Source organism: Barbus barbus, assembly GCF_936440315.1.
Source record: "Barbus barbus genome assembly, chromosome: 6".
In the NCBI taxonomy this organism is placed as follows: Eukaryota; Metazoa; Chordata; class Actinopteri; order Cypriniformes; family Cyprinidae; genus Barbus; species Barbus barbus.
The window spans coordinates 7344528-7370603 of record NC_136734.1 but is presented as its reverse complement, the minus strand read 5'-3'; the positions used below and the strand labels follow the sequence as shown (position 1 = coordinate 7370603).

General features: G+C 43.4%; 1 protein-coding gene across 1 annotated transcript in view; it reads right to left on the bottom strand.

Annotated features, from left to right (window-relative positions):
* The window catches only part of LOC306870996 (astrotactin-2-like), a gene marked incomplete at its 5' end in the record, with an annotated part of 500403 nt that overhangs the window by 53008 nt on the left and 421319 nt on the right, over window positions 1-26076 (bottom strand). Inside the window, 2 exon segments of the mRNA XM_079418633.1 lie at window positions 4456-4604; window positions 7411-7544. Of these exon segments, the coding sequence (XP_079274759.1) occupies window positions 4456-4604; window positions 7411-7544 (283 nt within the window).

The following is a 26076-nucleotide window of genomic DNA, read 5'->3' as shown; positions in this document are numbered from 1 at the left end:
TTCAGGGATCAATATAAAATAAAGGCAACGTTCTGTCCCTCCTAAATCCTTCTTTTTTCCCAATGCAAATAAAAAAAAAGTTAAAGTGGAGACAGTAAAAGTACAGAAAGCGAGTCAAGGTCTTGTCTAAACCTATTAGAATTGGCTCGCAGTGTTGAACATGTAAAACCTTCCTCATCCTGCTGTGCGAATATGTGTCAGCCAGGCTCAGGATGTTAACCTAATGGTAACGCGTGGTGACACATTGTTGCCGAGAATCTGATTTTATGTGTACAAAATTGTGAGGCAAACAGCATGTAATAAAGTTGTTTATAGATGGCAAGACAAGAACATTCTGGCTTCCCAGCATTGGTGAGCACAAAGCTAAACATTTAATTTAGTTAAATTAGCAAATTTAAAACATATTTGTGGGCAGTGAGTCAACTGCTTAAGGTAAACACAATGGTTGGTTGTGATTATTTTTTTTTATTATTTATTACAACATGAGTTCATCTAAGGAGCCAGAAAGAGACAAGGGGGTTTTTGGATTAAATATTATTTTTTTTTTGTTTTCGCTTTTTAACTGTATAGTTGTCGTGGCAAAATGTAAATATTGCGATCTAAACATCAGTTTAAGAAAGCATTCAGACATGTACTGATTCACTTAAGATCAGAACTTAGTCAAAGTCATGAATCTCCAGTAAAATATTTACACATTTAACTCTTTGTTAAACTTTGGGAGAGTTAGTCCAGCATATTTGAACAAATCATAAAAAAAAAAAGAAAAGGATCTCAAATTTGGTTGGCAGGAAGACGAAGTAAAGTAAAGTAAAACAACACAAAACAAAACATAACTAAATATGCACTCACTGGCCACTGTATTAGGTACACCTTGCTAGTACTGGGTTGGACCCCCTGTGTTGGAAACATTCCTCAGAGATTTTGGTCCATATTGACATGATAGCATCACGCAGTTGCTGCAGATTTGTCGGCTGCACATCCATGATGCGAATCTCCCGTTCCACCACATCCCAAAGGTGCTCTATTGGATTGAGATCTGGTGACTGTGGAGGCCATTTGAGTAAAGTGAACTCATTGTCATATTGAAGAAACCAATCTGAGACGATTTGAGCTTTGTGACATGGTGCATTATCCTGCTGGAAGTAGCCATCAGAAGATGGGTACACTGTAGTCATAAAGGGATGGACATGGTCAGCAACAATACACAGGTAGGCTGTGGCGTTTAAACAATGCTCAATTGGTATTAAGGGGCCCAAAGTGTGCCAAGAAAATATCCCCCACACCATTACACCACCACCAGCAGCCTGAACCATTGAGACAAGGCAGGATGGATCCGTGCTTTCAAGTTCTTTACGCCAAATTCTGACACTACCATCTGAATGTCGCAGCAGAAATCGAGACTCATCAGACCAGGCAACGTTTTTCCAATCTTCTATTGTCCAATTTTGGTGAGCCTGTGCGAATTGTAGCCTCCATTTCCTGTTCTTAGCTGACAGGAGCGACACCCGGTGTGGTCTTCTGCTGCTGTAGCCCATCTGCTTCAGGGTTTTGACGTGTTGTGCGTTCAGAGATGGTATTCTGCATACCTTGGTTGTAACAAGTGGTTATTTGAGTTACTGTTGCCTTTCTATCATCTCTAACCAGTCTGTCCATTCTCCTCTGACCTCTGACATCAACAAGGCATTTTCGTCCACACAACTGCCGCTCACTGTATATTTTCTCTCTTTCGGACTAGTCTCTGTAAACCCTAACGATGGTTGTGCATGGAAATCCCAGTAGATCAGCAGTTTTTGAAATACTCAGACCAGCCCGTCTGGCACCAACAACCATTCCACATTCAAAGTCACTTAAATCCCCTTTCTTGAATTCAAATTCAAAACACCAGAAATTTGTATTAAGATAGATGACTATTTGTTTAATTATTAAATAATTTATCCTTGCTGACACTGCGTTTTCTTTTTTCCATTTCCTCCTTGAAGAATTTCCAAATGTCTCTTATAATTCCACAAATCCTCTCATTTCATATCGTAACAGTTGATCCCTTTGTTGTAAAACAAAGAGTGTATTTTGGTCTCAAATTTTACAGAATGTGATACGTGATCCAAAAGATGTTTGAATCTCAGAGAAAAGAACCCCTGTCAGCGTGTCTTTCACCTTTGATAATCACAGGATAGAAAATAAGCATGTTGTCATCACAGGGTTTTCTTAAGGGCTTTCATACTGGAGTTATTGGAGCGGTGCTTTCATAGTTTGGTTAATTTAGTGTGAAAGTGGTTTTCTTTCTAAGGTTGTCCCCCTCATTAGAAATCGCGATCCAGGTGGGGCGTTCCGCGTTTTAACCTCCATCATCGGGCCCTTAGAATCGTCCTAACTTCCACCCCCTTACGGCACCCTTAATTGTATATACACACATACACACACAATTATATAAACAGTTATAATAACAATACTAGTGTGCTTTTGAGAAGTGCATTCTGCTGCACGAGAGTAACATTTTTGTCAATTTTTTACAAGTTAAACTTTTATTTTGACGTTGTCATGAAGACCTTTGAAAAACTTGCAGCGCTCAGTCACAGAGACAAGCAGACCATGCAGGCTTTATATTTCAATGTCTTTTGCACTTTAATATGCATATATCTGTAAATTGTGTTCTGCTATTGCTTGTATGTTTTGTTATTGTTTCTTTTTATTTATTTATTTTTTGCACAGCACTTGGAACATCAAGGTGATGCTGGTATCGTTTTCTCCCAGCTTGTTACTTGCCAAATGTTTGAACACACGGATCACACTGAAATATTACAATGCAATAATCAAACTCTGCTTTGGAACAAGCAGTTGAACTACATGCAAAATCAGCCTCATGACCAACACAACACGAGACGACCAGCTGATCTCAGGTCAGCGTTTCAGGCCGCTGGAGGGTGTAATCCTGCGGTCAGTGTCTGTAACTGATGAAGGTCTGTCGATCAGAATCAAAGACGTCACACCATCTGTCCCCCTGCCAAGAATCATCTTCATCTCCTGCTTTCACTCATCAGCACTCCTCCTTCTGCTGAATGGATTGGTTGTGATGACTAAACCCACCTTTTCAACCTTAACATTTCGTCTCTCCTCTTTTATTAGGTTCCTGTCACCCAAACTGACTCACAAGCTGTGACATGGACAGACGGGTGCAGGTCACTGCCAGTCACACAGGCTGTTAGTAACCCATCTCCCAGCCCTCATCTTTATCTCCCTCTGCTCCTGTAACCCTGAAATCGTAGTGCCATGGAAGCTTAACGAGATTTGACCAGATCAACAAGACAATCAGTTATGTATTCAGACTCTGACTGCAGGCTACGAGGATAACATCATCGTGGAGCCCCGAATGAACTGCAGTTTCCCAGCATTGGGAAATTAGATTTATAAGTTGATCACAGATGTAAGAATGGTACAAACACATCTAAATTATTGGAAGCATCTTGTAAGATTGGACAAGGTCCATTAAGCCGAAAGAAATAGTGAAAATTAAGAAAAACAAATAAATCCTCCATTTATGCATATTAATCTGTTAGGTTGAGCAGAAAAACATAATGCCAGAAAATTAAATACATTATTCACATCAATACAATGACATATCCTACCCGTTAAACATTTAGAATATAGTTTTTTTTAATGTTTTTCAAAAGAAACATAAAAAAATGCAAAATACGGTAGAAATTAAAATAGTAATATTGTTATACTGTAACTATTTTAACAATTTTAAATGATTATTTTCTATTTAAATATCCTTTAAATTCCTGTAATGCAAAGCTGTGATCAGAGACCCTTTTTTTTATTTATTTTTATTTATTTATCTATTTTTTTTTTTTTTACTTAAACCAAAATTTTGAACAGAAATGTATCATGGTTGTTAAACAAATATTAAGCAGTGATTAAGCAGTAACCTTTTTTTTGTTGAGCAGCAAATTAGCATATTATAATGATTTTCTTTACTCACATATGAGTATTTATGCAGTTTTTACCTAAATCACAGCAGCATCCATCTGTGAAGGATGTAGAGTGTCAAACACACACAACTATTAGCCAATCATAGCAGTGAGGGTTTACTTCAGAGTCTACAATCCGCCATGCCTATTCAGAGAGTTCTGAAGAGGGGGGTTTAAAACAGGACAGAAGCCGATTAAATCTAAATTGTCGTTTTTTATGTAAAAATCTTGATAAATTAACACAAAAAAAAGAAAAAGATAAATGAATGATAAAATGAAATGATAAAAAAAGAGAGGCAATTCATGACCCCTTAAAAAATCTAAATTATTTCAAACTTTTGACCAGTAATATAGTTCCCCTTTATATTATAAAAAGCTGTTTTTGTACAGATTTTATTCACAGTTGAGTGAAGCAGGTGCTCTTCTCTGTAATATGTAATGTATTGTATCTGTAATGTATTTTCATAAGCCTGTGAGTTGTGCTTACCTGTGTAGATTTCCGCCTCTGACGGGTCCTCGACTCGCTTATGTTGAATGATGTAATCTGAAACCTTGTAGCCGATCAGAGGTTCAACATCAATCCATTCCAGAGCCACCATCGTACTGGAGGGTTCCAGGTGTGGAGCCAGTCTCAATCTTTGAAAATTAAAAAAACAAAATTATGTGCATGTTAGTACGGTTTGACAGAATGGCTCCTTTCCAAAACCCACTGATTTGCCTTGCAGGGGGCATTTTAAGGCATCACAGACGTGACTCTGAAGCAAAGGCAACCGTATTTTAAACCGTATTGTTAAAATACCTTAGGGAATTCACTAAAAATGAATCGCAATCTTTTTGCACAAGCTCTCTGCCCTCATTTCAGACAATGACACAAATATGGCTGCAAAATCTGTGCTCTTTTCTGTGATCAGTTTGGATCTTGCGGCCAGTTCGTAACAAAATTAAATTTGATGTTTATTTCATTCACAAAAGAGGACTGTCTAAATCCTTAATTGTATTTATTTATTTATTTTTATTCAGGATGGACACATTAATATAGAAGCCCGTTTCCGCCACTGAATAAAAAATAAAAAAGGTTATTGTGACTTTTTATCTCACAATTCTGACTTTTTTTCTCATAAGCAACTGCGAGACATAAAGTCGCGATTCTGAGATATAAACTCAGAACTGTGAGATAAAAAGTCGCAATAACCTTTTTTAATTTTTTTATTCAGTGGGGGAAACGGGCTTCCATACATTAGAGTGATAAAGTGAAAAGTCACAGTAAAAATAAATTAAAATAAAATAAAAAAAAACACTTTCTATTCATCTACACTGTAAAAAAATCAAAAGTTGAGTAAACTTAAAAGTTTAAAGGGTTAATTCACCCCAAAATGAAAATTATGTAATTAATTTCTCACCGGTTAATAGACAAATAAAAATATATATATTTTTTTTATCTATGCACCGTATCTTAGTGGTCTACTGGACTTTCGGACGAGTGTTTGGCGCTACAACCTTTTCTATTTGTTGATTAATTTCTCGCCCTCATGTCGTTCCAAACCCGTAAGACCTACGTTAATCTTCAGAACACAAATCAAGATATTTTTGATGGAATCTGAGAGCTCTCTTACCCTCCCATTGACAGCAACACAACTGCAATATCCCCAGGTTTAGAAACAAAGTAAGGACATCGGTAAAACAGTCCATATAACATCAGTGGCTCAACTTCAATTTTGCTAAGCTACGAGAATACTTTTTGTGTGCAAAGAAAACAATAATAATGACTTCTTTCAATTTTTCTCCTACGAGTTACTGTCGTCCGCCATTTTGGAGGGATTCTCAATGCATATTGTGACGAGTCGGCTGCCTCCCCCCTTATCATCATCACCACCCCATCCCGTATTCGCCGCCCTTCACCAGGCTCCCGCCGGGAGTGGGTGTGTGAGAGGAGGGGCGCTGAAACAGCCAGGGATGGCGGCGTGTGATGAGGCGCACCTGATGTGAATAGAGCCTCATCACCGCCGCCGTTTAAATGCCGAGCACGCCTCTCCTTGGGAGACCGGTCTCGTCCCCGTGCATGCACGCTAGTGTCCTCGTGGGTCCAGGAAGGGCGCGTCGAGTAGGAGGACTGCCGCACCCGTTAGACGGCTGACGGGCCAGGATGCCGGGCCGTCGATTCCCCCAGAAGCTCCGGGGGCCTAGGAGTAGGATGTCGCCGCTGGAAGAAGCCACCGCCACTCGCTCCCGGACCCGAGAGGGGAGCGCGTGCGGCCACCGGACTCCGCCCCTTCCCTGAACCCTTCCTTTCTGAACACTGCCCTCCTTCACAAGCCCCGCAGCACGACGAGGACACCAGATCCCCTGTTTATTTTGGACACTTTTTCCCCTTGGACACTATTTTTGATATTTATTGTTTAATAAAAACCTCTCCGAGGCCTGACGCCACGCCCACTGTGTCTGTCGTTTGCTCCTCCCGCCACAATATGCACGCTTTCCCCTAAGTGTAAACAACGCTGATTATGCCGATTGCATTCATGTGCGTGCTTTTCCCCCCGAACGTAAACAATGCTGATTACGTTCTTGGCTACTCTCCAAAATGGCATAAGACATAACTAGGGGGAGAAAAATTGTCACATAAATTGTTATTTTTGTTTTCTTTGGGCACAAAAAGTATCCTCGTAGCTTTGCATAAAACTGAACAACATGAGGGTGAGTAATTAATGACAGAATTTTAATTTTGGAGTGAACTAACCCTTTAAGGCAACCAGCTTTGGCAGATTATTGAGTATTCTCAACTTGTTTTTGTAGGAGATTATCAAATTGAGAAAACTCAAACATCTGCTGAAGCTGGTTGCCTTAAACTTTTAAGTTTTCTCAACTTTTGATTTTTTACAGTGCACTTTCTATTCATCTGTGAATCCTGAAAAATAAAATGTATCACAGTTTAGCTATTGGCACCAGAATGATTTCTGAAGGATCATGGGATACTGAAGACTGGAGTAATGATGCTGAAAATGCAACTTTGATCACAGAAATAAATTACATTTGAACATATATTTGCATAGAAAAGTTATTTTAAATTGTAATAATATTTCACAATGTTACTGGTTTTTTATTTTTGATCAAATAAATTCAGCTGCGGTGAGCAGAAAAGATTTATTTCAAACAAACACACACACACACACACAGTAGTGTAGTTCCCTCTTACACTTCGAAAAGCTGTTTTTGTACAACTTTTATGTACATTTTTCATTATGTGACTCAGCATGTAATGTAATGACATACTGAGTCACCAAACAATTGCCTTGATGAAATACTGCCTCACAATTTGGCAGTGAAGATGAGGCAGCATCATTTGTCTTACCAAAGTCTAGGATGCCTAACATTCTGCCAAAAAGTGATGAAATGAATCAAGTATTGCATAAAGGTGCTTTCAGGACACCCGGTGAGGGTAACTTACATGGGCCGCCGCAGGGGGCTGCAGTTGGGAAGCCCGTCTTTGCCAAGTGCCGTCAGGTCACAGCGGCACCAGTTCTCGATGACATCACCCTTCCCCGCACACCAGTATGAGCTCATCGTGGCACTTTTGAAGGCCTGCAAAATAAGTGGCACAGGTGAGAGAAACACAATTATCTCCACGAGCAAACGTCCTTCCGCTGTACTCGATGAGTCACCAGGAGTCGCCAACACCACGCTCTGCCACCTCCACTCAAAAAGTGGTGTAACTCTGTGAAGTTACGCAGGCTAAGGCAATCTCAGAGCGCTTTGTATAGACAAGAACCTGTCAAGATTTAATTGGAAGCGGTAACAAAAAAGGTCAGCCCACGTGTGAATGTCAAGAGACTCGGTCTCTGGGGCAATAATAAGACAAGTGTGGGACAGAGAAGGAGGGGGCAACTGAGACACAGCTGAGGGATGGCATGCAGTGAGACAAGAAGTTGTGACTCATTCTAAAGCCGTCTCTCCAACTAGAGGTCGACTGGTTGAAGTGAACTTTTGCCTGTTTGGTGATTAGGTTAACTGTTTTGAACCACCGGTTGAATTGGACGCGACACATCCGATGTGTGATACCGGTGAGTTGTCCTAGTCGCAATGCTGGGCTTCTCATCTGGTGTGTGACGGCCATATTTTGTTATTTTGATTAAATAATCAACAGCATTGGGAAAAGTTACTTAAAAGTAATGCTTTACAATACTCTGTAACTCTCTAAAAAAGTAACTAATGACATCACTTAGTTACTTTTTTATGGAAAGTAATGTATTGAATTACTTCTGTGTTTCGTTTTCTCATCTGAGCTGGGCTTGCTTGTTTGATTTTGATATAAAAAGTTCTGTTTTTGGCAAATGTAAAAGCCTCATCCTGAAGGAAATGCAAATTCATGCCTGTACGGCAGAGGGCATGGTTTAAACAAAGCTTTCAGCTGTGCTTTCATTCTGGATTAAGAAAAGTCTTACTTTTACTGCAGGTTTGCATTTCACTGCTTTTATTCATTTTGAGAAATACTAAAGCTGTTGTTGTGAGATGAGTAAATGCATGTTCACAATTAGACTAGAACTACAATAAGCGTCATGTTTACACAGTGCACACAATGCCTCCTTACTCCAACGTACTTACTCCAGATTTCTCTCAACATGGGGACAGGAGAGCTGTCAGTCAATAAATGAGAAAACAAAGTAAATGCTATTACTTATTTGAAAAGGTAACTCAGATATTTTCTTATAAATTAAACATTAATGTGTTACTTTACTAGCTACTTGAAAAAGTAATTGATTACATAACTTGTTTTACTTGTAATGCATTATCCCCAATACTGATCATCAAATAGTAGCAAATAAAGTGTGAGAGTATGTAATTTCAATGCTATGGCCTTTGTGTAGATATTTAAAGATGGTCATATTTAAGAATCACTGTTTAGATTATATGAAAACTTTACAATAAGAGTCTGTTTGTAATGAAGATTAATAAATTCTGTATTAGTATAGTTCTTTGTTAGTTTTTACGTGGAACCTCTGATTGGCTACAAGGTTTCAGATTACTAATACTTTGAGTTGTATCTCTTAACATTAGTTAATGCTATGAACAAACATTAATGATCAATATATAATTAGTATTTATTATTAGAACTGCACCAACTGATGCTCGTAGCTCATTATTCAGAATGATATCTGCTGATACCGATAGTTTGGTTTTCTTAAGGAAAAAAAATAAACTCTTCCAACTAATGCTGTAAACCAGTGGGTTTCAAACCTGTCCAGCAAGCACCCCTGCCCTGCACATTTTGTATGTCTCTCTTGTCAGACATACCCAATTCAGGTCTTGCAGTCTCTACTAATGAGCTGATGAGTTGAATCAGGTGTGTCTGATAAGGGAGACATACAAAATGGGCAGGACAGGTTTGAAAACCACTGCTGTAAACTATACAGGCAACCCTCTCATTCGGTACATTAGAGGTTAAAATTAACAACAACACTATTATATTCAATGCTATTTATTTTCAGATATAATAATCACACAAAAAGGTTGGAGACCCCAGGTCTATAGTCTCAAGTATGCTTTATAATCAAACTCTCATAACTTCAATTTCTTCATTTGTCGACAGGATCTGGTACAAACAGTATCCACATACAGGAAAAAGACTCACTGAGATTAAAATCTATTTTCCAGGAGTGTCCTGGCCAAGATAGGCAGCCGAGTTTGCATATACAAATAAACAACAGTTACAACAAACATTACAAACCAACATATAACCAGTTAAAAACAATTACACACTGTTAAGTTGCTCTCTAGATTACATGGTAAGGACTTAAAATAATTATAAGACATAAGTTTTTTAACTTCATCTCCTTTCGGAGAAGGTTCCAATCGGAGGCGGCAGCATATTTAAAAGAGGTTTTACCAAGATCAGTTCTGACAAAGGGCACACAGAGATTATAATTTCATTGAGAACGTAATGAATGATTTCCAAACAAAGTCCTTTGTATAAAACAACATAGATAATTTGGCAAATGACCCAAAATTGCCTTATATATCAACAAATGCCAGTGCATTTTCCTCCTCCTCTCGAATTTCCTTCGAAGAAGGCCATGCAGCTCTGTCATATAATTCACAGTGATGTGTTATAAATTTACAATCAGTTATAAATCTCAGAGCACCGTGGCACAAAGCATCCAAGGAAGAAAGATAATAACTATCATCCCCATAATCGATAATCGGTAGAAATGTAGCAGACACTAATTTTCACCTTGAAACATGACTTATTTCTAAAAAAAAAAAACCTAACTTCTTTAATTTTTTTACTCAGATACTTAATGTGTGAACCAAAACGTAATTTGTTATCAATGATAATACCCAGATATTTGTACCCTGACACTGAGGTAACTTGGCTCCCCTGAGAAGTCTGAAGAACAATAGAATTCTCTAAAGAAGTTCTAGAATTTGAAAATAGCATACATTTAGTTTAAACACTTAAAACCAACTTTAAAGCACAAAACCTGTTTTGGATAATATCAGACTGTAATGCAGTAACTGATTGATTCTTAGAGGGAGCTGAACAGTATACAATAGTATCATCTGCGTAGAAATGGAACCTTGCTTTATCAATATTAAAATCAAGGCAATTTATATATATATATATATATATATATATATATATATATATATATATATATATATATATACATATATATATATGTATATATACTGAATAATAATGGTCCCAACACAGATCCCTGTGGAACTCCCTTGACAACCTCCAAAAGATCTGACTGAACACCTTCCACCTGGACACATTGGGCTCTACCCTTTAAATAAGCAGTGAACCATAAAATAACATGTTCTGATAGTCCTACCCATCTAATAATATGTTGTGATCCACAGTATCGAAGGCCTTTGATAAGTCAATAAAAAGACATGCACAATGTTGTTTATTATCTAAGAACTCCACGATGTCATTTAAAACTTTTAAGGTGGCTGTAGTAGTACTGTGTCCTTTACGGAAACCAGACTGATTACTAGACAATATGTTATAATCATTTTAATACTGTCAACTGTTTATTAACTAGATTTTCCAAAATGTTTGAAAGAATACAGAGCTTCGAAATAGGTCTGTAATTATCCATTGAAGAAAGATCACCCCCTTTTGACAGAGGAATAACAAATGGTGATTTCCAAATTCTAGGAATTGTATTAGTTATTAATGAGAGATTAAAAAGATGGGTCAATAAAATCAGCCGCTAGTTTTAAAAACAGAGGGACAATATGATCAGGACCTGGCGATTTACTCACGTTTAATTCTTTTAAAGTTGAAAAAACATCAGAGAGAGTAATTTGTTGGAAAACAAATGTCCATAAATTACGTTCAGCTTCAAGAAATTCTAAATCAGAAATCACATCATTACTTATTGGAAATAAAGGCCCTGATGCAATAAAGTGACTGTTAAAACTATTAAGCATTTGCTTTTTATCTGTAATTTTAGTAGAGTCTGTCAATATACAAGGGGGAAGCTCTGTATATGTTTTGGTACCGGTTAGAAATTTAATATTCTTCCACAACTTCCTAGGATTTGTCAGATTTAATTTAGTTTTATCAAGAAAGTAGTCGGATTTAGAATTTCTAATCGCTACTGTACATTTGTTCCGAAGCTGCCTAAAATGTAGCCAGTCAGAGTCTAAATGTGTTTGTCTGGCCTTAGCCCACGCTACATCACGCTCTTGAATAAGATAATATAGGGCAGTTGAAAACCAAGGATTGTTTAACTCTGTTTTCTCAAAGGTGCATGCTTATTAATAATTGACATAAAACTATTATAAAGTTATAGTTAAAAAAAATTATAAAGTTATAAAAGGTATATAACTATTATAAAGACATAAAACTATTATAAACTATTATAATACATTGCTATGATTAGATGCTTTCTTAACTGCTGTTTTCTCACCGCTGTCATTATTTGCTGTATTTATTTTGTTATTGAGAAGAAAGTGTGGATCATAGATGTAAATATTATTCTAAACATTGCTTTCATCAGCGTCGACAGTTTCTAGATGTTTGCTAACAGTATATTGATGGAATTTTCAACTTCTTTTGCAAGCAAAGAACGGAGAATGTAAAAGAGCTTCGCTGTGAGTATATTGAGCCACTGAATCACATTCAGTCACTTGTATGTAACGTGTGCATGAAAGCAAGTATGAGATCGAGCACGAGCAAATAATTTGCTTGCTGCAGTTGACATTACACGACTTTTGCCCTGATTTACAGTCTGGAGAAGTCGACACTAGTTGCAGAGGGTCAGAGCCAGACTGCAGATTTGAGTTGACAGATTTCATAGAAAACCTTGTAGTGTATGTTTGTCATAGACTCCAATTTTTTAGCTTCAGACTTTGATTCCATACAGTCAAGGGATATGTTTAATGTTTTGAGAATTTAAGACCACAAGGCACTTTTTTTGTTCTTTTTTTTACCAATAATTCAAAAGGATATTTTTAAAGTGGAGCAGAAGAACAGCAGTCAGAAAGTTAAGCCTTCCTTACAGGCAGCAGCAGACAGTGATGAGGAAGCCACCCATCTCTCTGATAGCATCAGCCGGTCTCTGGCTGCCAGACCTCACCCTTTATTTACGCACAGGCAACTCGCTTTAAACGGCATTGATGAATGAGAAGTTATTACAGCGGCAGAGAGATGGAGGGGAAAGACTGCAATCCATTGCGGTATAATGACTTGCATGAGAGATGCCTGGCAGAAGCACAGAGTCGTGGAAGTCAAAACAGAGAGTGAATGGAGAGGTGCGAGTGTGGGGTGGGCGGCATGACCTAAATCACAGAAACACTTCATATATTACAATACAGTTGTTTTTACTGGATACTCTACAAAAATGGTTTATATATTCTGTAACCATGAGATAAGCACTGGGATCATCCACAGAACTTTATGAATTAAAGGTACTCCTTTTTTGGACGTGGACTAATGGACATGAACCAAAACATTAAAACCAGTTAAAATAATTAAAGTAATATAACGTCTCGGTTACGTACGTAACCCTCGTTCCCTGATGGAGGGAACGGAGACGTTATGTCGTGACGACATTAGGGGATTTACTTGAGAGCCCCGACTGCCTCTGATAAGAGAAAACGCCAATGAAATTTGGCTAGTGGATTTTGCATACCTGAGCCACTCCCCGTGCATACGGGTATAAAAGGGCGACAGGTGCATCCACTCATCAGGTTTTCCGCTGAGGAGCCGAGAACGTGTCCCTGGCAACCAGCGATGGTTCAAGATTGTGGCATGGGGACATAACGTCTCCGTTCCCTCCATCAGGGAACGAGGGTTACGTACGTAACCGAGACGTTCCCTATCTGTCGGTCACTACGAGTTATGTCGTGACGACATTAGGGGTCTATGGAAAGCGCCACAACCTGAACCCCGTCACGACCTTGTGGCATGCAGATGTTGACAAGCTAGCGCGTGACAGACAAATGCGATGCGAAGGTCGCATCCTTCCCGTCGCCCCAGCGCAAATTCGCTAACCTTGGTGCCCGCAGGGACCACTGAGTACATTGCTGCTGGAGATAGCCAAGCCGCTGTTCCTTTCCCCAGAAATCGGAAGGGATTTCGACCTTCTATGAAAGACTGCTTCAAGTCTTTCCTGTTTGTTGCTACAGCCCGGCAGTAACGACGGGGAAGCGAGCCTTCCGGAGAAGGGCGCTACGGAGGCCACACCCTGCCCGAAGGGAGGTAACGTGTGGAGACACTGGTATGGACTGGCCCAAGCCTGGGGCAGTGCTACATACGCCTGGACCCTGGGGCAGATCCTACCTAGGAGAAGGGAGGAAGGCTGCCAGCAGGGTCTGACAGAGCTCTGTCAAAGGGAAGACACGGGTTTACCGTGAGGGAAACCGTACCGTGGATGAATACACATGTGGGATCACCCGAAGGGAATCAGGCCACACGGGCACCTAGCCGAGTACAGGGGCTGACCGGAGACCCGGGCAAGCTAACACCGGTACTGGGCCTGGCGTCAGACTGCTCCGCCCAGCCTGACTGCCGGGGGTGCTGGAGGAACTCCACCAGGGTTCGCCGTCCGGGGAACTAACTGGAGGAGAGAATAGGCGCTCGTATCCCCGGGTAAGGGGGAATGGCGCAGCAAGCGTGACACCGGCCAACTCTTCCCGCCACTTACCTGTTACCCAACACACGGGAAGAGACTGGCTCAACGCGGAGACTGTAAAATCTCGCGAAGGTGTTCGGTGTCGCCCAGCCCGCAGGTCTACAGATGTCTGCCAAAGAGGCGCCGTGCGCCAGCGCATAGGAGGAGGCAACACTCCGTGTGGAGTGAGCCCTCACCCCGAGGGGGCACGGCTCGCCTTGGGATTGGTACGTCAAGGCGATGGCATCCACTATCCAGTGGGCCAACCTCTGCTTGGAGACAGCCTTCCCTTTCTGCTGACCTCCGTGGCAGACAAAGAGCTGCTCAGAGCTTCTGAAGCTCCGGGTGCGGTCCACGTATATGCGCAGCGCTCTTACGGGACACAGCAACGCCAAGGCTGGGTCTGCCTCCTCCGAGGGCAGTGCTTGCAGGTTCACCACCTGATCGCGGAAAGGCGTGGTGGGAACCTTAGGCACGTATCCAGGCCGGGGTCTCAGGACAACGTGAGAGTAGGCCGGCCCAAACACAAGGCACTCTTCGCTTACCGAAAATGCTTGAAGGTCCCCGACCCTCTTGATGGAAGTGAGCGCGGTCAGGAGCGCTGTCTTGGCCGACAGGAATTTCAGCTCGACTGAGTCCAGCGGCTCAAAGGGACCTCTCTGAAGTCCAGCCAGGACAATAGAGAGATCCCAGGAGGGCATCAGGGGTGGCCTAGGAGGATTTAACCTTCTGGCACCCCTCAGGAACCTCACGATGAGATCGTGCTTCCCCAGGGACCGGCCGTCCACTGCATCGTGATGGGCCGCAATAGCAGCCACGTACACTTTCAAGGTGGAGGGCGACAGCCCGCGCTCCAACCTCTCTTGCAGGAAAGAAAGCACCACTCCAATCGTGCATCTTCGGGGGTCCTCCCGCCGAGAAGAACACCAGTCCGCGAACAGACTCCACTTCAGCCTGTGGCAGGCCACTCAAGTCTGCCGCGTCCCATCCAGGAGCCGCACATGGCGGTTCCACAGAGCCGGACGCGGGTGCCGTATGGTGCCGAGCCCCTGAGAAAGAAGGTCCTTCCTCAGAGGGATGCGCCAGGGAGGGGCTGTCGCGAGGAGGGTGAGTTCCGGAAATCAGGTCCGGGTGGGCCAATATGGCGCAACCAACAAGACCTGCTCCTCGTCCTCCCTGACCTTGCACAGTGTCTGTGCGATCAGGCTCACTGGGGGAAACGCATACTTGCGCAGAGCCCGAGGCCAGCTGTGTGCCAGGTCCGTGCCGGGGGGGGGCCTCGGCCAGGGGGAATACAGCTGGCAGTGGGAGGACTTGCGGGAAGCAAACAGGTCTACCTGAGCTTCCCCGAATCGACTCCAAATCAGCCGGATCGTCTCGGGATGGAGTCGCCATTCTCCGGGGAAGTGAGCTGTCGTGAGAGCGCGTCGGCTGCACGATTGAGCTCCCCCGGAATGTGGACGGCGCGCAGCGATTTGAGCTGTGACTGACTACAGAGGAGGAGATGGCGGGCGAGCTGTGACATGCGGCGTGATCGTAGACCTCCCTGCCGGTTGATGTACGAAACAGCCGCAGTGTTGTCCGTGCGGACCAACACGTGCTGGCCTAGGAGCAGTGGCCGGAACTGCTTTAAGGCCAGATGCACTGCCAACAGCTCTAGGCAGTTGAAGAGCCAAAGCAGTCGAGGCCCCATCCAGAGCCCCGAGGCTGCCTGCCCGTTGCATATAGCGCCCCAGCCCATGCTGGAGGCATCTGTTGTGACAACAACATGCCGGGACACTTGTCCTAAGGGCACCCCGGCCCGTAGGAAGGCAAGGTCCGACCAGGGGCTGAAAGAGCGGCGACACGATAGCGTGATGGTGACACGACGTGTCCCGCGGCGCCATGCCCATCTCGGGACCCGTGAGTGTAACCAGTGCTGAAGTGGTCTCATATGAAGCAACCCGAGCGGCGTGACTGCGGCTACGGATGCCATATGCCCCAGGAGCTGCTGAAACTGTTTCAGCGGAACCACTGTCCTGCCTCTGAAGGAACTCAGGCAGTTCAGCACTGATTGGGCACGCTCGTCCGAGAGACGTGCCATCATACTCACAGAGTCTAACTCCACACCGAGAAAAGAGATTCTCTGCACAGGGGAGAGCTTGCTCTTTTCCCAGTTGACCCGAAGCCCCAACTGGCTGAGGTGCCGGAGCACCAGGTCCCTGTGACCACCCAACTGTTCTCGCGATCGGGCCAGGATGAGCCAATCATCGAGATAGTTGAGGATCCTGACGCCCACTTCCCGTAACGGGGCAAGGGCGCCCTCCGCCACCTTCGTGAAGGCACGGGGAGACAGGGAGAGCCCGAAGGGGAGGACCCTGTACTGCCATGCCCGCCCCTCGAACGCAAACCGTAGGAACGGCCTGTGTCGAGGGCGAATCGAGACATGAGAGTAAGCGTCCTTCAGGTCGATCGCTGCAAACCAATCCACGGAGTGAACTCATCTGCGTCAACATCTTGAACGGGAGCTTGTGTAGGGCCCGACTCAAGACTCGCAGGTCCAGGATTGGCCGAAGGCCACCGCCTTTCTTGGGCACGATGAAGTAGGGGCTGTAAAAACCCCTGCCTCATCTCGGCTGGAGGGACCGGCTCGATTGCACCCTTTGCCAGAAGGACAGCAATCTCCTCGCGCAGGACAGGTGCATCTCGGACTGCCACCGAAGTCTCGAGGATGCCGCTGAACCTGGGCGGCCGCCTGGCGAACTGAATCGCATAGCCGAGTCGAACTGTGCGAATGAGCCAGCGAGACGGGCTGGGTAGCGCAAGCCACGCCCCCAGATACCGTGCAAGCGGCACCAAAGGCCCAATCGACGTGCCCGCAGTGGTGCAGCGAGGGGGAATAAGGTTGGATGGAACAGAAGGCAGTGCGTTCTGACTCATCCCCACAAAACTCCCTAAGTCCCCGGGGGGACTGGCTAGAGGTGCGCGGGGAGGCATCGCGTCCCCAGACCGCACTCTCTTGGCCACTGGCAATATGGGTCTCGGGTGAGAGTGAGGAGGCATTGCGTCGCACACTGTCAGCCCGCAGACCTGGGAACCCGGAGGGAAGGGAAATTGCTCTTTCTTTGACAATGTGGGTACCACTGGCCCTTGAGCCAGTGGCGGAACAGAAAGAAAAGAAAACACAGGATTCTCCACCCGGCCCTCCTCCGGGGGAAGGAGCGACGCTAGCCTCGTCGTCTCCTGGGAAAGAGCAAATTCCTCCATCTCCGGGTTGTGCGCGTCAGGGCCGCTTTGTCGTCTTCCTGGAGGACTTGGCGGCCGGCTGAGGCGCAGGGGGCGCCGCACTCCTGCGAGAGGCTCGACGCACCGGCCTAGGTGACGACTCAGCACGGGGCGGAGCAGCTCTGGAGGACGCAGGAGGGCGCCCACGGCGACCAGCAGACTGGGGCCTGGCCCTTGGGCCAGCGGTGGCAGCTGGAGCATCCCGCCGTTTAGGGAGGATGTGCTGAATTGCCTCCGTCTGCTTTTGTACTGCCGAGAATTGCTGGGCAAAACCCTCGACAGTGTCGCCAAATAGCCCCGTCTGGGAGATGGAGGCGTCGAGAAAGCGTACTTTGTCGACGTCCTTCATCTCGGCCAGATTGAGCCAGAGATGGCGCTCTTGGACCACTAACGTGGACATCGCCTTCCCGAGGGACCGCGCCGTGACTTTCGTCGCCCGGAGAGCGAAGTCAGTCGCCGTGCGCAGCTCCTGCATCAACCCCGGGTCGGGACTACCCTCGTGCATTTGTTTTAGTGCCTTGGCCTGGTGAACTTGCAGGATGGCCATGGCATGCAGGGCAGAGGCGGCCTGGCCCGCAGCGCTGTAGGCCTTGGCGGCGAGTGCGGCCGTCAGCTTACAGGCTTTGGACGGGAGACGCGGACGATTCCTCCAGGTGGCGGCGTTTTGCGGGCACAGGTGCACCGCAACCGCTCTCTCCACCTGGGGAATATCCACGTACCCCCTGGCCGCCCCGCCATCGAGGGTAGTGAGGACGGAGGAGGGAGACGAGCGGCTTCTGGCCGAGAAAGGGGCCGTCCACGACTTCGTCAGCTCCTCATGCACCTCCGGGAAGAAAGGCACCGGGGCAAAGTGCGGCCGCTGGTCGCGTTTTGCGCCGATGAACCAATCATCCAGCCGCGAGGGCTCGGGACTGGGCGGTCTGTTGACCTCCAGCCCGATACTCACGGCTGCCCGGGCAAGCATGGCCGTCAGCTCTGGGTCCGGATCGGCAGTGGCGACAACACCCGAGGGGGGCAGCCCCGCCGATCGTTCATCCTCAGAGGACGAAAGCCCATCCCCCGATGCCGCGATCGACATCTGATCCTCGGGCGGCGCACCGAATGAAATGCTGGCGGCCCCGTGAGGCGAACCAGCGAAATCACTCGGGAACCGGACGGAACAAGCGCTGCGGGAGGAGTAAGAGGTCCGCGGGGACGTGCCCGGCGGAGAAGCTCTTACCGTCACCCTCAGATCTCCCAGAGCGCCAGCCGGCGGTCCTCTGCTCGAGCCAGAGAGACCGGGACGGGTGGCGGCAGAGGGTGCCAATCCTTTCAGAAAGGAAAGGCGAGAACGCAGCGTTGCCATGTTCATACGCCCACAACAGGCGCATGACTCATCCACAAACGCATCTTCAGCGTGCTGGATGCCCAGACACTGAAGACAACGCTCGTGACCGTCATCCGAGGACAGGAAGCGACCGCAACCAAGAGAACACGGACGGAACGGCATCTTTAAAAAGACGCGAACCGCCCAGTGTTTTAGAAATTTGCTCTTTCAGGTGAAGTGCCCAGGGGAATCGCTGCTGCAGGGACACCGCTGTCTGCACCGTAACGCCACCCAGGAACAAACTTCGAGGCAGACGGCTTTGTGGAGATCTGATCTGTTTTGAAGATTTCTCATCCACTCGGCTCCGAAGCAAAAATCTGATGAGTTGATGCACCTGTCGCCCTTTTATACCCGTATGCACGGGGAGTGGCTCAGGTATGCAAAATCCACTAGCCAAATTTCATTGGCGTTTTCTCTTATCAGAGGCAGTCGGGGCTCTCAAGTAAATCCCCTAATGTCGTCACGACATAACTCGTAGTGACCGACAGATAGGGAACTAGCATTTTACTGCTAAGATGTAGTAGAATAGCTGACATACACTGCAAAAAAACAAAAAAAACTATTATGTGTATATATATATATATATATATATATACACACACACAATATTCCCAAAATTATTGGGTCACCCCCTTCTCATGAACATGTTTGATTCCTTTAGTAATTTCTATGAGTATAAATCTTAATGTTGAAGCATATAATTATATTCTAGGGAATTGTGTGCTTCTTATTTTATAGCAACAGTTTGGACAGGACCCTTTTCTATTCTAACATGACAGTGCCTCTGTGTACAAGGCACGGTTCAAAAAGACATGATTGATTGAGTCAGTGTGGAAGAACTTGACTGGTCGGCAGAAAGCCAAGTCCTGATCCCAGCTGAACACCTCTGGTGTGACTTTAAATGCAGACCTTGAGCCAAAAACTCATCACCAAACACCAATGACTTGTACATAAGGGTATTGTAATTTTAGACACGTCCAAAACTGTTGCAACAGAGATGGAAATACAATTTTTAAATACATGAATTATGTTTCCATCTTTGTTGCCACAGTTTTGTTAGTGCCTTTTTCTTTTCTAAAGAATGGGGTGTCCCAACACGTTTGTCCTTATAGTGTATAGTATACAACTCATTGGTGTTTGGTGGTGAGTTTTTGGCTCAAGGTCTGCATTTAAATTGACACCAGAGGTGTTCAACTGGGATCAGCAATTGGCTTTCTACAGACCAGTCAAGTTCTTCCACACTGATTGAATCAATCATGTCTTTTTGAACCTTGCCTTATACACAGAGGCACTGTCATGTTAGAATAGAAAAGGGTCCTGTCCAAACTGTTGCTATAAAAATTAGAAGCACACAATTCCGTAGAATATCATTATATGCTTTAACATTAAGATTTGTACTCATAGAAATGACTAAAGTAGTCAAACGTTCATTAGAAGGGGGGTGACCCAATACTTTTGGCAATATAGTGTATATATGCTGAACGAAATTATAAACGCAACACATTTGTTTTTGCCCCCATTTTTCATGAGCTGAACTCAAAGATCTAAGACTTTTTCTATGTACACAAAAGGCCTATTTCTCTCAAATATTGTTGACAAATCTGTCTAAATCTGTGTTAGTGAGCACTTTTCCTTTGCCGAGGTAATCCATCCACCTCACAGGTGTGGCAAATTAAGATGCTGATTAGACAGCATGATTATTGCACAGGTGGGCCTTAGGCTGGCCACAATAAAAGGCCACTCTAAAATGTGCAGTTTTACTGTATTGGGGGGCGGGTATCTGAAAACCAGTCAGTATCTGGTGTGACCACCATTTTCCTCATGCAGTGCAACACATCTCCTTCGCATAGAGTTGATCAGGTTGTCCACTCCTCTTCAATGGCTGTGCAAAGGATATTGGCAGGAACTGGAACACGCTGTCATATACGCCGATCCAGAGTATCCCAAACATGACATGACCGGTGAGTATGCTGGCCATGCAAGAAAGGAAAGGGAAGTAGTGTGTGGCCAAGCATGGTGACCCATACTCAGAATTTGTGCTCTGCATTTAACCCATCCAAGTGTACACACAGTAGTGAACATACACCCGGAGCAGTGGGCAGCCATTGCTGCAGTGCCCGGGGAGCAGTTGGGGGTTCGGTGCCTTGCTCAAGGGTCTCACCTCAGTCATGGTATTGAGGGCGGAGAGAGTGTTGGTTATTCACTCCCCCCACCTACAATCCCTGCTGGACCTGAGACTCAAACCCACGACCTTTGGGTGACAAGTCAAACTCTCTGTCCATTAGGCCATGACTGCCCCTTTCAGTAGGCAGAATCCCAACTGAAATGAGCTCTTATTTGAAACACTATACATAGGCAGCATCTGCTCATTGAACCACACAAATAGGGCTCCTTCAGGAGACTCCTTGAGCTGAGTTTGGAGTTAGGGCACAATTCTCATGTTTATTCTCATGTTTATTTAATCTGTAAAGATTTTACAGCAAAAAGGCATGTGAAGTTTGTTGAGCTTTTAGAAAAAGATGGGATGTTTTCAGCTTCCAGGAATTGTGTACAGATCCTTGCAACATGGGGCCATGCATTATCATGCTGCAACATGAGGTGATGGTCGTGGTTGAATGGCACAACAATGGGCCTCAGGATCTCGTCACGGTATCTCGGTGCATTCAAAATGCCATCAATAAAATGCACCCATGTTCGTTGTCCATAACATACACCAGCCCACACCATAACCCCACCGCCACCATGGGCCATTCGATCCACAATGTTGACATCAGCAAACCGCTCACCCACACGACACCATACACGCTGTCTGCCATCTGCCCTGTACAGTGAAAAGCGGGATTCATCCGTGAAGAGAACACCTCTCCAAAGTGCCAGACGCAATGTGAGCATTTGTCCACTCAAGTCAGTTACGATGATGAACTGCAGTCAGTTCGAGACCCTGATGAGGACGATGAGCATGCAGATGAGCTTCCCTGAGATGGTTTCTGACAGTTTGTGCAGAAATTCTTTGGCTATGCAAACCGATTGTTGCAGCAGCTGTCTGGGTGGCTGGTTTGAGACGATCTTGGAGGTGAAGATGCTGGATGTGGAGGTCCTGGGCTGGTGTGGTTACACGTGGTCTGCGGTTGTGAGGCCGGTTGGATGTACTGCCAAATTCTCTGAAATGCCTTTGGAGATGGCTTATGGTAGAGAAATGAACATTCAATTCACGGGCAACAGCTCTGGTGGACATCCCTGCAGTCAGCATACCAACTGCACGCTCCCTCAAAACTTGCGACATCTGTGGCATTGTGCTGTGTGATAAAACTGCACATTTTAGAGTGGCCTTTTATTGTGGCCAGCCAAAGACACACCTGTGCAATAATCATGCTGTCTAATCAGCATCTTGATATGCCACACCTGTGAGGTGGATGGATTATCTCGGCAAAGAAGTGCTCACTTACACAGATTTAGACAGATTTGTGAACAATATTTGAGAGAAATAGGCCTTTTGTGTACATAGAGAAATATCTTTCAGCTCATGAAAAATGGGGGCAAAAAACAAAAGTGTTGCGTTTATAATTTTGTTCTGTGTATATATATATATATATATATATATAATAAATAAAAATCAAACATACTTAGTATTTTTTTCCTGTTTTCCCATTACAAATATATAAACACTGTTAAATGAAGATAATTTTGTTAAAAATACTAAGAAATTTTTTTTTCCACTGTAGTATGTCTTTTTCTCCAGTATAAACATCTAAACATGCAAGATACTTTACATTTACTTAAGTATTAAGTCTTATTTTCTGAGAAGCTGAATCTAAATGATGTGACTTTATGCCTAGAAGAAAACATATTTCAGCTGGGTAAGAAAGATGATCTTGTTTTCAAAGTTATCCTTTGAATTAGGTTTATTTAATGCATCTTGATTTAAGAATTTCTAGGTATTTGTCCTGGGAAAACAAGACAAACATACTAAGCAAAGAAATGGCATTTATTTTAATGCACAAGACAATATGCTGGTAGTAACCTTTAAGTAAGGAATGCCCCTGGAGAGAAACCATTGATTAAATGAGAAATCTTTTACACCGAAACATAAGGCATTGGCAGTAAAACGATGTTTGACAAACCCACAGAAGTGTGGCATATAAAACTAGTTAATGTATTTGGAGGTGAAGGAAGGGCACATTTTGGGGTGCGTGTTGGCTATGAATCCAAGGGTCTATGTGAAGGAGCTGTTCTTCATGTTGAATCATGCATTCCCAGCCAATGCTATGGAAGTACCGCTTGAAAGAAAGAAAATTGAAGGTTTAACAAATATGCCCATTAGAATGGCATTCGGGAATTGCGAAAAGGGTTGTAAAAAAAGTTTCTGCAAATGGGAAACAGATGATCAGAAAACATGAAATATCAATGCTGATGAGTGCAGCCCCGCTCATGGACAAACAGAGAGCCGCAAACGTGCACACACATTTACCACCAGCGGTTTCCTAGAAAAAGCACGCTTGACTGCTCAACTGCACATGTGAAAAATAGACAAACCGATTATGGCTATGTTTATGTATGCAGAGTAACCTAAGCCAGTTTCAACTGAGTAAACAGGGAGGGTAATTAGGGATTTGTGTTTTTATGTCTCTGTCTGTGTGTATGTGTAATGAAGGGAGATCTAATGGCGGTCAGACAGAAAGGGTGTACGAAGGGGATCCCTAAAGACCCTGATATACTGGCAGTGAAGTTCTTTTTTGTTATCCACTAAAAATAAGTTTAAAATACCTAAGCAGCGGTTTACTGTAAACAAACTTCCTGAAACTGTCCATGCTGCTGCAAATTAAGTTTGCATGAATATGTCAAAATGTGCTGCACACTGTCCTTTAAAAAAAAACACTTAAAAACCAAAACAAAAATGACAGTGTTGAGAAAACAGCAGTTAAGAAAGTACCTGATCATAGTGATAAGGATATGTTTGTTCAAGCTGTGCAATTTGTCACGTCAAGTTTATTTATTACAGATGCACCAATACTAAATTTCTCAGCCGATGCAATAGGCAGTTATTCAAAAATTATATCTGCAGATACTGATAGTCTTGTTTTCTTAAGGAGAGAGAAAAAAAAAAAAAAAACTCTCCTAACCAAACTGTAAACTATGCAGGGAGCCCTCTCATTTGGTATATAATAGGTTAAAATTAATAACAAATCTATTATATTAAATGGTATTAATTTTCAGATATAATGTTCACACTTTGACTTGTGCTGGCAAATTGAGTCACAATATGCAAAGACTTGAAGTTGGTTGAACACTATAAATGTAAACAGTAAACAAATGCACCTTTAAGGAAACTGTTTACGACAGATGTTTGCTTTCTTTTTTGAAACCATTGATGACCCCTGAGTTCCACAGAACCTCTTAGCTCTCTAAGACCTCAGAGAAACCCTTTCCCAATGATAAGATGCGGGGCAATCATGATGTCTAAATGCTATTATCTGTTGTAACTCATCTGACCTCACCCTATTACTGTCCCAAATCAGCATCTGATATGTGCAAACATAAGCCAGCTGGCCCGAGGAATTGATTCATCCGATGACCCAAAACCTCAGCAAACAGGTCATTCCGATCATTTGGCCTAATGTAGAGAAGGAAATGTCCCTGTTTCTAGGAACACCTATAACCATCTTCCAGGAAGAGAGCTATGACTTCGATTGGATCCAGGGTTCACAAGGGGACACGAAGAATGCAAATAAAAATGCACATCGTTGAAAAGCAGCAAACTGGCTAAAGGGTGTCTATAAGCTGATTCGATTTGCTTACTCTATCCACTTAAATGGCTTGCAAAATCCAGCATTCCCTGGAAAATAGATTTCTGTCAGCATCTTGCCTTGGGTTAAGTACAAACTGTAAGGGCAGTATCCATCATTTTCTTTGTAAAGCGGAGTTTGTATAGATTGATCGGATTGGTGGCATACCTTTGGAGATTCCCTAGCTGAGCAGTTTTATTTCAGTAATAAGCTATATACTCAATTACAGCGAAGGCTATCTTCAACACACACACAATATAACACTCCACCTGTTGAGCTGATTTTCAGGGAATTGCTTTTAGGAAGTTTTGCAGAGCAACTCAAAAAAGGCAGAACTTTAAGCAAAGGTGTCAGCAAAACTTGGAGGGCAAATAAAAGGTGCTTGGCAGTGAGAGTTAGTATGATGCCAGACCGTTTGCAAGCAAGAAAAACTTTTGCTGTTTCGCTGTAGTGACTGAATACTTTGTTTTCCAAGCCTCCATCGATTCAGATTGATGGTTAAACATGACCTCATTTATATCTGTCAGTGCTATTTTACTGTAACATCTCATTACTTTAACCAGAGTTAAATTTAATGATAAAAATGTATCATCTACAAAATCTTCATCTACATTTTTCAACAATGAAAAATTAAGCTTGTTTCTACCACATGATAAAAATAAAAACATCATTTTTTATCTTAAAATTTAGACTCCTTTCTTGCAATTCTATCACATAGCAAGATATAAACTGATATAAAATTAAGATGTAAAAATTCAGAATTTTTCCTTAAAATTTCAAGTTTACATAAATTCTGTATTTTTTTCCCCCTCCACCACAGAATTAAAATTTCTTGCAATTCTATAAACTCAGAATTCTGACTTCTTTTTTTCATAAGTCTGGGTTTATATTTCTCAATTCTGTTTTTTTTTTTTTTTTTTTCCTCCACCGGATAAAAAAATTGTATTGCGAAGTTTATCTCTCACAATTCTAACTTTTCTTCTAAGAATTGTGAGTTCATGGCTCAGAATTGCAAGAAAAACTCACAATTATCTCTATTTATTTATTTATTCATTCATTCATTCACTCTGTGGTAGAAATGGGCTTCCATAACAAAGGGTTAAGGTTGCAATTTTGCGGACGTAGCCACAGATCTTTTCTTCTGAATTCAAAATAAGATCTACAAAATTCCTTCAAAAATGCATCGAATTTTGATTTCTTGCCAACTTTAGCGTATTTGTCAACAAATGCTGACCTTCAAAACAGAGTATTGGAAGATCTTGAATGTGCATATGAAACATGCACATAAGACCAGAAAAATAGAGGTGAATGTTTGAGCTTAGACTTTTTAGTGCCCCTTGTGGCAATGCTGAATATGCAACACATGCTTGTGTCAGAAATTAATTAAGGATGCAGTGCATTCCAAATTGCAAAAAATGCAGGGGAAGTGTCTGCATTCGGTTTATTGCATAAAGTATGATTCAGAATAAAGTTGGAATGAAACATAAGTATCGACAGACATTTTCCTCTATATAGTTACATATATCTGAGTGTGGAAGCTTATTGAATAAGAAAAAAAAATGTAGGGCAGGATT